This window comes from Perca flavescens, chromosome 12 (genome assembly GCF_004354835.1).
Source record: "Perca flavescens isolate YP-PL-M2 chromosome 12, PFLA_1.0, whole genome shotgun sequence".
In the NCBI taxonomy this organism is placed as follows: domain Eukaryota; kingdom Metazoa; phylum Chordata; class Actinopteri; order Perciformes; family Percidae; genus Perca; species Perca flavescens.
In genome coordinates, this window is record NC_041342.1 from 32,675,198 (window position 1) to 32,689,301 (window position 14,104).

At 42.3% G+C, this 14,104-nt stretch overlaps 1 protein-coding gene across 4 annotated transcripts in view; it reads right to left on the reverse strand.

Moving 5' to 3' along the window:
* Positions 1-14,104, reverse strand: part of ift57 (intraflagellar transport 57 homolog (Chlamydomonas)) — a 30,767-nt gene that overhangs the window by 4,950 nt on the left and 11,713 nt on the right. For 3 of the 4 annotated variants that reach the window (XM_028592440.1, XM_028592444.1, XM_028592442.1), the window contains exons 8-11: positions 12,110-12,241; positions 11,561-11,623; positions 10,282-10,348; positions 9,311-9,609 (exon numbers count right to left, since the gene is read on the reverse strand). In XM_028592440.1, coding sequence (XP_028448241.1) covers positions 9,428-9,609; positions 10,282-10,348; positions 11,561-11,623; positions 12,110-12,241 — 444 coding nt within the window. In that variant the 3' untranslated portion in view covers positions 9,311-9,427. Of the gene's footprint in view, positions 1-9,310; positions 9,610-10,281; positions 10,349-11,560; positions 11,624-12,109; positions 12,242-14,104 lie in introns of those variants that run through there. The other variant, XM_028592441.1, reaches the window with a different exon arrangement.

Consider the following 14,104-nt stretch of genomic DNA (forward strand, 5'->3'; position numbering starts at 1 on the left):
CCATTATCCAGAACCGTCGCTCTGGGACGGGAGTCTAATGCTGGGAGGGAAAAAACTTACAGTATACTCACTACAAAAAACTAGACTACACCACTGAGTGTATTCATAGTGTTTTATAAGTAATAGTACTGCGGTATCAGTAGCGGAGATAGCATGGGTGCTTGGGTGCTGTCACCCCAGGGTCCCATACTAATAAGGGACCCTTCAATCGCCACCGATCTTCCGTCACTTAACAAAAACAGGGCCCCGCGAAGTGACACATTACAGATCGTTAGCTGAAAGAAGCTTTTCTTATCAGTAAACCAGCTGTTCTTATCAAAGGTAACAGTCACTTAACTCATGGTTACCATGGTAAACCAGCACAACAATGACAAGTACCAGGCAACAAAACACTACATTCTAAGCAGACACATTAAAAAACGAAATTTATGAAGTTACATTTTGTATTTTAGAACAAACGGCAAACTTATCAGCAAATTTTAACACAACTCTATTTACCGCCTTGCATCATGGGAATAAGCAAGCCAATGAGCCACGCTCTCTTTATTTTTTCACGTCATTATTTCCTTCGGAGTCAGTTTGACAGTATAACCTTCAAATGCATAATGCAACTCCTGTCTGCTTCTTTGTCAAATAGCTTTTCGTTTTTTCCAAAAAGTAGACAGTATTTATCCAGGGAGTACACTTAGACAGTGGCAGCGGCATGCCGCTCCCTTTTCTTTTGTACTAGGAACAGGAAATCATGCAAATTGAAGGAACCGTTCTTACGCTGAAAAGCCTTTCGGACACAAGATGGGCCACCAGGAAGCTGGCCACAGAATTTGAGCACCCTGAGCTGGCCCATTTCTACTCAGAAGACATGCCCAAGCCGGAAGACCCAGTGGAGGAGTTTCGCTCTTTTTGTGCATTGTATTCGGAGTTAAACATGAATCTCACCACAGACGCCGTCCTGCCATTCCTCACTGCCAACGACATGGATAGAGCCTACCCACACCTGACCATTCTCCACAGGATTTATAAAACCCTTCCTATCAGCAGCGCCAGCGCCGAACGAAGTTTCAGCCGTCTACAGCTCATTAAGACATACTTGTACGCGTTCGTGCGTGGATGAGGCCAGACTGTCCCATCTCACCTTGGTCTGTGTGTGGAGCGGGACATACTGGACATATCAACAAGGACAGTGGTTGGCAGATCTGCCACCACGAAGGAGAGGAGGATGAAGATTTAATAAGGGACCATGATATGTATATAGTTTTGTTAGATGTATTTGTTCTGGAGGATCGTTAAGCAGACAACAAAATGGTAAGAAAAAAAATCGTCTAACAATTTATATTTTAGTTATGAATAAGTCACTCAGAATGTTATAAATCAGTTTTACTCAAAGTTTTCATCCCAGTTGAGTTTTCATGTAGCACATTTTGCCTACCTATGGAGTTGTAAACAAACGTGTTCAATACAGTATAATAGTGCCGTGTCAGTTATATAGTGCGGCACTGATTGAGCGCACTTGGCCTGTTCAGCACCATCGCTGTCCATCGGCTGTTGCTGTCCGTGGTGCTGAAACATTTCTTGCTTTCTTTGTTTGTTTGTCAATACAAACTTGTCAAAACATTTGGCTTTTCTTTGTGTTTTATTTGACATATAGGCTTACTTGGCTCAACAAGTGACACATCATAACATATGCATTCATCAGATAATTTACCGTTTTTATTTAACGGTTTTAATTTTAAAATGTCTTGGTAGCAGAGGGCCCCATGATGAAGCTCCGCCCCCACTGTACTGAAAGTCTAGCTCCGCCCCTGTGCAGTATCATGCCGTATCTGTTGTGTATGAAGTAAAGAAGGAGTCACACAGCAGAGGCTCGTTCTAGTGAATGTAAATATTAAAAAGTGTGCAGATGGTATTGGATGTAGATTGTCAATAATTAAAGAAAGAGACAGCAGGTGGAGCCAGACTCACACAGACAGACTCCAGTTAAGGACAGACTGCAGGTAAACAGGGACATTCTTTAGCTACTAGATATCAGCATTACATTTTTGTAAATGTTATTTTGAAATATGCAAATGGTGCATTATCTTATTAAATATGTTCTAATATATTCATATATAATATGTGCATAAAACTTCCAGAACAGAAATGTAAACATTGGATAAAGCCAGGTTCAAGAATCAAAGGTTTTTGGATATCTCCATGAACCATGAAAATCAAATATTTTCTTCAAGTTTTTATGATTAAATGTTGTATAAATCAGGTTGTGAGTGATATCTGAACTAACCCCTGAGTGAAAAGCTTCAGAACATAGATAGGAATGAAAGTGGAAAGTTTGGTGTGTGTATGTTTTACTGAAGTTGAGATTTCTGGCTCAGAGTCTGATAACAAAACCTTTAAAGATGTGGATTGTAAAATTCAAACAATTTAATAATTAAATTAAATAACAGATATCATCCCGGTTGATTACAGACATTAAGACAATTATTTTTTGCATTAAAAGTTTTCCAATATGTTTCATGTTTAAATATGCAAATGAAGCATCACCTACTGCCTCGCCCAGCCCACACACAGGAAACACCCCTAGCACCTGTCACAGGAAACTGAAAGAAAGACTTTCAAAATAAAAGCAGAAAGGTGAGCAGTAGCATTTAAATGAGCATTTTTAAGAGATCAAGGCAAGGCAGCTATATTTGTACAGCACATTTCAGCAACAAGGCAATTCAAAGATCGTTTCATAAAACATTAAAGAGCAGTTAAAACATTTAAAAACATTTGTTTCAGAGAAAACATAAAAGCAGCTATAAACTAGAATAAAGTTACATGTGCACTACTACATTTTCCTTTTTGAAGCGACATGTTCAGACAAAAATGATCATCTCCATCCACACATGGACAAAATTAGTGAAACTGATAAAAAATATTAAATATATTACTCTCAAATACAAATAAAAGTCAAGGAAGATAAAATATATATGTATCTTAAATCTATTATTATCCATCAGTAACTGACCCAGCAGCTCTTTCATCTGGAAACTAGACACAATTCTAATGCTTTGCTGTGTTTTAATGGTTAACACCTCACCTTTTCTGTGAGTGAATCCCATTTTTATTTTGAAGGAGGAATAACAACACTTCCTGTAAATGCTAGACTCTCATAAATGCTAACACTAACCCTAACCATCCACTCAGTAAACCCTTAAATGACTTCTGTCTATTTAAGTTCACACAACTCAGCAGTGTCTTCGTAATATTTGAACATTAGTCCAGCGTAGAGCGGCTGAGTGAATGTGGTCTGGACTCTGAGGAGGAGAGTCATGGTGTCAGAGACGCTGTAGAAGGACAGAAGACCTGCACTGTGATCCAGGTACACTCCTACTCTGGAGGACGGAGGACCTGAGACGGGAGTTTCGACATTGTTGGACCAAAAGTTATAACTGATGTTGCCGCAATGTAACGCCCAAGATTGATCATTTCCCCCGAATACACATTCACTGGACCCTCCTGCTCTGCTGATATCCTTGTATGCGACTGCTACAGAAACGTCTCTCTTCGTCCTCTCCACCTCCCAGTAACAACATCCAGTCAGACTCTCTCTACTCAGGACCTGCCACCGATCAGTGAATCTGTCTGGGTGACTAGGATAAGACTCTTGTTCCACTGTCACTATTGCTTTTCTGTTCCCTCCATATAGTAACACATATTTGTTTGCCGTGTTTGGATCCAGTGTGATTTCACGTGAATATTTTAAGAATTCAGCTCTGGTCTTGGGCTCTGGTTGTGGCAGTGAAACATCTTTCTCTCCAACCTGGATTCTCTGCGGGATGTTTTGTTGTCTCCTCTTGAACTGCTGATCAGTACGGCAGAACATCTTCATCACCTCATTATGATGCGAGCAAATGTTCTCCTGGAGATTCTTGGAGGGCTCCACCAGCTTGTGTTTCTTTAAGGGAGCTGAGTCATAATGAGGCTGGAGGTGTTTCTCGCAGAAAGAAGCCTGACACTGCAGACAGGACTTGAGTCCTTTCAGTTTTTTCCGGTGCAGACAACACAGGCCACACCTTCAGCTCCAGCATAGCAGTGATCAGCGGGAGCAGCTTGGAGTCGAGTCTTCTTCAGCTCCTCCACTAAATCTGATAACATGGTGTTTTTTACCAGGAAAGGCCTCGGTATGAATGTCTGCCTGCACTGTGGACATCTGTAGATGTACTTACGATCCTCCTCATCCCAGTGGCGGTTAATACAGTTCATGCAGTAGCTGTGTCCACAGCTAGTAGTCACCGGGTCCTTCATTAGATCCAGACAGATCGAACAAGAAATGTTTATCTGGTCCAGCTGAACGCTTCTCTGCGCCATTTCACCTCTCTGTGATGCCTGTCTGACTGTGACTTATCTGGGACTATCTTATCAAGGGTTTGTGTTTGTGTTTAAGGTGTGGCTTCACTGTCATCACACAACACAGAGAGGCGTGATCAAGCTTTTCTACATTCCAGGACGAGAAACCGTACCTTGACTTTCAAATTAGTTTTTCTCATTGAAAATAATATTGCCTGAGTTAAAACCTGCTCCACATCTAAAAGCATTAAGTTTTAACCCTCTTGTTGTGCTCAAATCTGACCCATATTCAAAAAGTTATACATTATATATATCATTTCTAAATCAGAAATTTGGGTATAACGTAGATTGTTCCATCCAACCATAACTCTTCACAAGTAAAATAAAAGATCAGCTCAGTACTTTCATTGAATTTGGGTGTTTTATTCAATTTTATAGTATTTGGAGAATTTTTTTAATAAAAGCTTTAAAAACGCTGGTTAAAAAAATTTGGTTGTACTGGGCAGCTTCCAGCAGATCAGACTGGGGTTGTACTGGGCAGCTTCCAGGTATGAATGTGGAACTGTATGATTGTGATCAGGGCGTTCCAGCAAAAGAGAGGCTGCCTCTCAGTGAACCACCCCTGATTAAATAAAGGTTAAATAAAAAATACTCTCTGAAATATTAAATATTAATACTCAAAATACTTTAAAATTTAAACCCTAAACTCACTTTTTTTTGCCAGCCTTTGAGCCAGGCCATTTGTTAAAGTCTGGCTCAAGGGCAGCAACAAAAAGGGAGGCCACACACAGACATATAATCAAAAGTAGTTTATTTAACTTCAACTAACTAAGCCATAAGCTAACTAAATCTTTTTTTCCCACATATAATACATTTTGACTTACAGACAATTGGACAGTTTCTAATCACAACAACTGTGCAATGTGTTGGTGCAGTGAATGGGGCCTGTCAGCTATTGCACTTCATGACATGTTGGTTTACACCCATCATCTAACTGTTTTATCTGAAGGAGAAGGAAGAAGGAAATACAGAAATTAAACAGAAGGAACGAGGAAATACAGAATTTACTGTAAACAGAGTGGAGCGTGATGAGGAGGAAGAGGAAGGAGAGTTGTCAAGCTTTTCTACATTCCAGTACGAAGAGTTTCCACATTTAAAATGAAGCCTTAATTAAAACCTTCTCTGTATCTGAATGAAGTTTTTAGTTGTTAAATACTTCCTCAAAGTCTGTTTTTCTTTTACTGGTCGAAGACAGTTATACTGACTATATTTTAAAGGAAGCCCCACAGAGATTGTTTCTTCACTTTTAGTCGTTTCACATCATTTACCGTGATGTAGGACACAATGCATGTTGTACTATTAAAGGAGGGACACCTAATCACCTAACTTGGCTACTAAATGGTGGAACGAGCTCCCTATTGACATCAGGACAGCTGAAAGTCTAAACATCTTCCGCCACAGGCTAAAAACACCATCTTCGTCCGCTTATCCGGCGTCGGGTCACGGGAAGAGCAGCTCCAGCAGGGGACCCCAAACTTCCCTTTCCCGAGCCACATTAACCAGCTCTGACTGGGGGATCCCGAGGCGTTCCCAGGACTAGGTGGAGATGTAATCAAAGGAGCAGCGGGTCTACTCCGAGCTCCTCACGGATGACTGAGCTTCTCACCTTATCTCTAAGGGAGACGCCAGCCACCCTCCTGAGGAAACCCATTTCGGCCTCTTGTACCCTGGATCTCGTTCTTTCGGTCATGACCTCCAGCCTTCATGACCATAGGTGAGGGTAGGAACGAAAACTGACCGGTAGATCGAGAGCTTTGCCTTCTGGCTCAGCTCTCTTTTCGTCACAACGGTGCGATAAATATAATGTCATACCGCCCCTCCGCTGCGCTGATTCTCCGACCGATTCTCACTCGCGAACAAAACTCCAAGGTACTTGAACTCCTTCACTTGGGGTAAGGACTCATTCCCTACCTGGAGTAGGCACTCCATTGGTTTCCTGCTGAGAACCATGGCCTCAGATTTAGAGGTGCTGATCCTCATCCCAACCGCTTCACACTCGGCTACGAACCAATCCAGTGAGTGCTGAAGGTCACAGGCCGATGATGCCATCAGGACCACATCATCTGCAAAGAGCAGCGATGAGATCCCCAGCCCACTGAACTGCAACCCCTCCCCACCCCGACTACGCCTTGATATCCTGACCATAAAAATTACAGACAGGATGTGTGACAAAGTGCAGCCCTGGCGGAGGCCAACCCTCACCTGAAACCAGTCCGACTTCCTTCCGAGAACCCGGACACATGCCCCGGATGGGCATACTACCAGGCTCCCTCCAGGATCCTTGCGAGAGTGAAGATCTGATCCATTGTTCCACGACCAGGACGGAATCCACATTGTTCCTCTTCAACCCGAGGTTCGACTATCGGCCGAACCCTCCTCTCCAGCACCTTGGAGTAGACTTTACCAGGGAGGCTGAGAAGTGTGATACCCCTGTAATTGGCACACACCCTCTGGTCCCCCTTTTTAAAAAGGGGAACCACCACCCCGGTCTGCCACTCCTTAGGCACCGTCCCAGACTTCCATGCAATGTTGAAGAGGCGTGCCATCCAAGAAAGCTCCTCAAAACCCAGAGCTTTTAGCATTTCTGGATAGATCTCATCAATCCCTGGGGCTTTGCCACTGCGGAGTTGTTTAGCTACCTCAGTGACTTCCACCAGGGAAATTGACAACAATCCCCCATCATCCTCCAGCTCTGCCTCTACCATAGAGGGTGATTAGCTGGATTTAGGAGTTCCTCAAAGTGCTCCTTCCACCGCCCTATTACCTCCTCAGTTGAGGTCAACAGCGTCCCATCCTTACTGTACACAGCTTGGATGGTTCCCCGCTTCCCCCTCCTGACGTGGCGAACGGTTTTTCAGAAGCACCTTGGTGCCGACCGAAATTCCTTCTCAATGTCTTCTCAAAACTTCTCCCACACCCACTGCTTTGCCTCTTTCACGGCAGAGGCTGAAGCCCCTTCGGCCTTTCCGTGCCCTGCAACTGCCTCCGGAGTCCTTTGGGATAACATATCCCGGAAAGACTCCTTCTTCAGTCGGACAACTTCCCTGACCACGGTGTTCGTGGGTTACCGCCCCTTGAGGCACCTAAGACCCTAAGACCACAGCTCCTCGCCGCAGCTTCAGCAATGGAAACTTTGAACATTGTCCACTCGGGTTCAATGCCCCCAGCCTCCACAGGGATGCACAAAAAACTCCGCCGGAGGGGAGTTCAAAGTCTGTCGGACAGGGGCCTCCTCCAGACGTTCCCAATTTACCCGCACTACCCGTTTGGGCTTACCAGGTCTGTCCGGAGTCAACCCCCACCACCTGACCCAACTCACCACCAGATGGTGATCAGTTGACAGCTCTGCCCCTCTCTTCACCCGAGTGTCCAAAACATACGGCCTCAGATCAGATGAAACGATTATAAAATCAATCACTGACCTTTGGCCTAGGGTGCTCTGGTACCACGTACACTTATGAGCATCCCTATGTTGGAACATGGTGTTTGTTATAGACTATCCATGACTAGCACAGAAGAAGTAACTCTACCATCATAGGGTTTTTTAACCATTCTTTGTCCAGCCCCTCACCTGAGACCACTTTGCCATGGGAGACCCTACCAGGAGCACTAAGCTCCAGACAACACAGCCCTCAGGTTCATAGGGTCACACAAACCTCTCCACCACAATAAGGTGATGGTTCCTGGAGATCTTTTTTTAAGATTAATTCATTTTGACTCACAGATGTTTGAGACCACTGACCATGATATGTGAAACAATCGGACAGTTTCTAATCACAACAAATGTGCAGTGTGTTGGTGCAGTGAATGGGGCCTGTCAGCTATTGCACTTCATGACATGTTGGTTTACACTCACTGTTTTATCTGAAGCGGAAAGAACAAGGAAATACAGAAATTACTCTAAACAGAGTGGAGCGTGATGTGTTTGACAGCAGGAGGAGGAAGTTGGTAAGCTTTTCTACATTCCAGTACGAAGAGTTTCCTCATTTAAAATGAAGCCTTAGGCCTCCTGCACACTGCCTGCGTGACAAGCATGTCTCAATGCCGGAAACGCGTGTATGCTAGAAATAGACAGAACAGACGCCTATTTTTCACGCCACACGCAAGCATGTTGAAAGCATTTCCAGGGAAAATAGAATACAAAAAGATGTCATTTTGACACAAACACATATTAATAAATGACATGTTGATGTTTGAATGTGTTTAGGTTATGACATAAATGCAGATTTAAATGTAATTTAAAATAATAATAATAAATAATTATCCATTTTCAAACATTGCACCTGTCAATACAGAAGGAAATATTCTGTAGTCTATTTTGCCGTCAATACTGCCGACTTGGTCTTTGCTGTAATCAGAAAAATATTGACAAAATAAAGTTGAAGAAACAACCATGTGTACAGACAAGGCTAGCAGCAGCCGCGCCTCATCAGACATGTTTCTGGTGTGTAAAGACAAACTGTAGAAAACACCACGCAGCCAGCGTTCAGGAGGCCTTAGTTAAAAGCTGCTCTATATCTTTTTATCTCTAGTTTTTAGTTGTAAAATACTTCTTGTAACCATAGATTTGACGGCTCCATGTTTCTCTAACGCTCCCTCAAAGTCTGTTAAGTTTTCTAGTTGAAGACAACAGTGCGCTGTAATGTCATCATTTACCGTGATGTTTGACACAATGATGTTTATTATCAAAGGTTCTTATCAGCCTAAAAACCTGCAGATAAAGTGAGCTGTCGTTACTACTCATGAAGCCAGAAATTATCTTTATACAAATTTATTTTATGTTCATATACACAAAAAAAAAAGATACACAATAAGGGACATTCAGGACAAAGAGCCAAATGGAATAACTGTTCAACTCCAAATGTTTTTATGACTTAGGCCTAATGCTGCTGCAAATACAAACATTTTTTTTTTTTGAAGAACAAAGTTTTCAAAATGAAACTCCAGGAAGTTTTAGGGCTCAAACATCGAGCGCCTCAGCCCTTTCAGTTCACGTGAGATTTAGGTTTTTGTTTTGGCTCAGGTGCCCAGTGTGGAGGTGAACCTAAGCGAAGGGCCCGGCGACGGGCTCGGAGATGTTGGTGGCGTGCATGTCGCGTGTCATGTTGGACTTCTCTTTGAGTTTGGCCTGCAGCAGCGTGTGCTCGACCACGCCGATCCTCACGTCCATCTGAACGATCTCCTGCTTCAACTTGGTCAGACTCTGCTTGATCTTCACCACCGGAGCTGAGGGAACGAACGCACACAGACGCTCAGTACTAAATTGACTGTTGATTTGTGTCTATCCTACGGTCTACTTTATTCCCTTATAATGCCCATATTTAATGCTGTCTTTTTTTAAACTTTATCATTGCACGGCTATAGTTTTTATATTACTATGTCTACATTATTCTCTTATATTGTCCATATTTAATGCTGGTCTCTAGACTTTATCCTTGCACTATTGGACTTATTTGCACTACCACCATGACACCCCCTCTCATAGAGCACTTAACCATGCAGACTGAACCACAGGGTCAGTCCCTGCCCTGTCACTGCAAGCCTCTCATGCTTATACATCCCTTTGTACATTCATGTGGATTTTTATTTAGTATCTTTTCTTTTATTGTCCATATTATTCATGTGGATTTGTCATTTTATCATCCTGTTTATGATTTATGTGTATGTTGTGTGTGACGTCTTTAAGCTACTGGGACCTTGAATTTCCCCTTGGGGATCAACAAAGTATTATTATTATTTATTACATTTATATAGCGCTTTATCATAGACACTCAAAGCGCATATCTATCTATCTATCTATCTATCTATCTATCTATCTATCTATCCATCTATCCATCTAAATACAGATACAGTTCATTTCTAACGCTAAACGTAGACAGATTCAGTCATCAGTTTCACCTCCGTCAGACATGCTGCTGCCTTTCTCCTCCATCTCCTGCTTCACCTTCTCCAGCTCCTCACTGATCTGAAACAGAGAAACACAGATATAAGCTCACAAAGAAGCTTTGCAAGTACAAATTCAGAGCATCACTGGAGTTAGTTTAATACTGAAATACCTGAGAAAAGGATGAAATCCAGCCAGTTCTGATGCTTTGAAATGAATCCGACAGCCAGAAAAGACATTTTGCGGATTATGACCCGGATCTTTAACAGTATTTATTCTCAGATTGTTTGCCTTCTTTTACTTTTCCTCCATTGACATTGTTTTGATTGACCAACAAAAACCTGGTCTAAAGTAAATAATGCAGCATTTCATTGTTATTTTAACAGAGCATGAGTAAAATGATCCTAGGCTCGTGCACACTATGCTTGTTACACACACAGGGACACACAGCAGCACACACACATGCAGTAGATTACAAATAAAAATATTACGGTGCAAATCCTCCATCATAACAGCAATGCTCCAAGGTCCAAACGCGCCTGGCTTTTAAAGGGAATGGGAGATGATCTCTGATTGGTTGATTGCATGTTACGCCCAAAACACACCTCTGATTAATGAAGACACTAAGTACAACCCTTTAGAACAGTGGTTCCCAACCTTTTTTCCTTGGCGCCCCCCTACTCATGTCTAAGAAAAGCTGAGCCCCCCTCGAAACCAAAGTTGAGGTAACTCTCGAGATAGAGCCTTACTTTATTTTTTGATACAGAGGAGTTATCAGCACTGTTATGTTTCTCCGCCATGTTTCATTCATAAAAAAAAGTGATACCGTGGCGGCAGGAAAGACGAGGATACAACAGAATATATAGTTTTCATACAGACTTTTGTATACATTATATATTCTAGTGTTTTATCATAATTTGTTTAACATGTGCAAATATTTTTTTTTTCCTCAACCTCAAACCAGATAAAGACTCGCGCCCCCCCTGTGATCTTTGCCGCCCCCCTGGGGGTGCCCGGACCGCAGGTTGGGAACCACTGCTTTAGAACCATGCACCTGGCACAGGGACCCTTTTTTCCGCCGTCAAACTAGCAAAAGTGGATTTGGACACGCCCTAAACACACCTGCTCCAGGCGCTTCACAACGTGAACTTAGATCGTTAAAATAGGGCCCCAAAGATGTTTCAAAATAAGAAAGACGAAAGACCCTCTAAAGATGTGTCAAACTCTTGGGGATCTTTCTCCACATGGACTTGACTGTAGAGTGACATGAGAACGTGTGATGTGTTCACTGACCTCTGCCAGGACTCTGGTCCTCTCAGTCACCCCTCCGCTGGCCTGCTGGTAGCGCTCCTTTGCCTGGTGGAGAACAGGTTTGTTATTAGCTTTCTGCGTAGACTTAAAGCCTGTTTACACCAAAGATTTGCCACGAGACTAGTTAACACTTCCGACTACTTGCAACGCGCGGGACTGCAACGTCATGAAACCAATGCGGGGCAAAAAGATGATGTATCATCTCCATAGAAACAACTCACTATACTTTCGTTCTAACTTCAGACTTTCAGGCTTTTTGTAGCTGAATATATCACTTGTAGCGTCTTAAAATATGGATAAGGATAGTGATAGTGAGAAACTTGCTACAGTTGCATTTCTAGTAGAAAGGTTTTGTCGCATCTTTGGTCTGAACTGGGCTTAACACAAAACACAAGTATTTATATTTCCAAAAGTTTGCCCACATGTGAAAGAGGTGACAGCAGAACAAGATGTATTTCCTGTTTCCACTGTTTCCTAAAACCTCAAAACCCTTGAGCTGGAAGTTATCACATTGCAGTTTTTGGTGTTCACCTCGCTGAGTTTGGCCTGAGCGCTGCGGTACTCCTGGATCAGATGCTCCAGCTGGTTGTTGATGTATTTCTCTCTGCTGCCCACCTTCTCCAGAGTCTTACCGATGTCCTCCTGCAGCTTGTCCAGGTAGCTCTGCAGAGACACGAGAGGAAAACAGCACACAACTGAAGATTAGAAAAGGATGTTTTCAGTGTTAGAGGAGAATACTGCTGCCGTTTTTCACCCTCAGTCCATCAATTTCTTTCTATGTTAACATTTCTGCTGTATTGCAGGAGACTTGTTCAGTAAAAACAATAGCCTGGTGCCTCGATTTGGAAAAATTGGAAATGGGCTTGAATGGGCTCTTGGCCAGACGGGCTAGCAGAGCAAATCTCAAATTTGCTGGAAGTTTGTCAGGGTTTTCCCAGGCTATAAAAACAAGCCATTTCTAAAAGGGATTATTACCTGGAAGGAGGGTGTCATTTTAATTTATATTTTCTGTTCTGGGGAAAAACTTGCAGCAGATTTTGGGGGTTGGTCACAGCAGAAATAAGTAAGCTAAAAATATGGTTTGACTTAATAATAATAAAAAAAAATAATTATCATTACATTTAAACAAAACCAAACGTATGCTTTTTGGAAAGCGCTAAATAAATACACAAGTAAATATAATGATACATAATGCTGAAATAAAAACAGAAAATACATTTCTGGGTGTGATTCTTGATTACCTTCCATTCAAGCTCAACGTTATTGGTCATTTCAACTAAAAACGATGCAGCTCAATAACATTTCTCAAAGGAACTTAATGCAGGGAGTTAATTAAGAGCATGTGTGCAATGGAAACATGAATACTTGGTGCAGTGTACTCAGTGTTGTAGTCTACGTGATATGCAGGTATACACAGTATACCCACTAGGAAAGTTCAAGGAGTTCTCTATACTCACTTACAAAAACATCAGGATAATGTTATGTAACGATGATTGGTTTGTGAGAGAACTTTCACACTTAAGCTCATAAATTCACCCCGTCTGTGTTAGTTTCTTGGACGTCATTCTCTGCGCAAATTTGAAATTAACTTACGTGAATCACTGAAGTAGATATATGAAACGAAAACAAAGCTAAACGACACTCTCTCCAGACTGATCTCATGAAGTGGATTGTGTATGACACGCCAATTCGTATGCCATTATTGGCGTTTTAACAAGATGCATAATCGCTTTTTAGCGTGTTTATCAACACTGTTTGGCCTCCATTGACTTACATTACCTTGTGATTGCGTGTCAATTCACGCCGTAGCGAGTAGTATGAAAGGGAGAAAATCCGCGTAGGGAGGTTGGATGGGGGGGGGGGATGGGTCAAACACAGGACTTTCACCTAGGAGACCGGAATCGGGGATCCTAAACTCAACCGTTGCTTTCTTCTTTTCCTAAACCCAACCCGTCTGCTGTATACGGTGCTCAAAATGCGTACAGATAACACGCCACTTGGCTTAATAAAGTGGGCGTGTATGTTAACGCAAAGTCATGATATCATGTTGCTCTCAGTGTTTTGGTAAGCCGGCCCATGAAGTTACAGAAACTACAGAAAATGAGCCAGATCAGGCTGATGCTTTACACAGTAACGTTACAAAAAACCTATGGGGTTGTCGCTCTGGGACAGGCGAGTCTAATGCTGGGAGGGAAAACAATTACAGTATACTCACTACAAAAAACTACACTACACCACTGAGTGTATTCACAGTGTTTTATAAGTAGTAGTACTGCAGTATCTTGCCGTATCTGTTGTGTATGAAGTAAAGAAGGAGTCACACAGCAGAGGCTCGTTGTAGTGAAGTAAATATTAAAAAGTGTGCAGATGGTATTGGATGTAGATTGTCAATAATTAAAGAAAGAGACAGCAGGTGGAGCCAGACTCACACAGACAGACTCCAGTTAAGGACAGACTGCAGGTAAACAGGGAAATATTGCAGCTAATAGATATCAGCATTATATTTTTGTAAATGTTAGGTTGAAA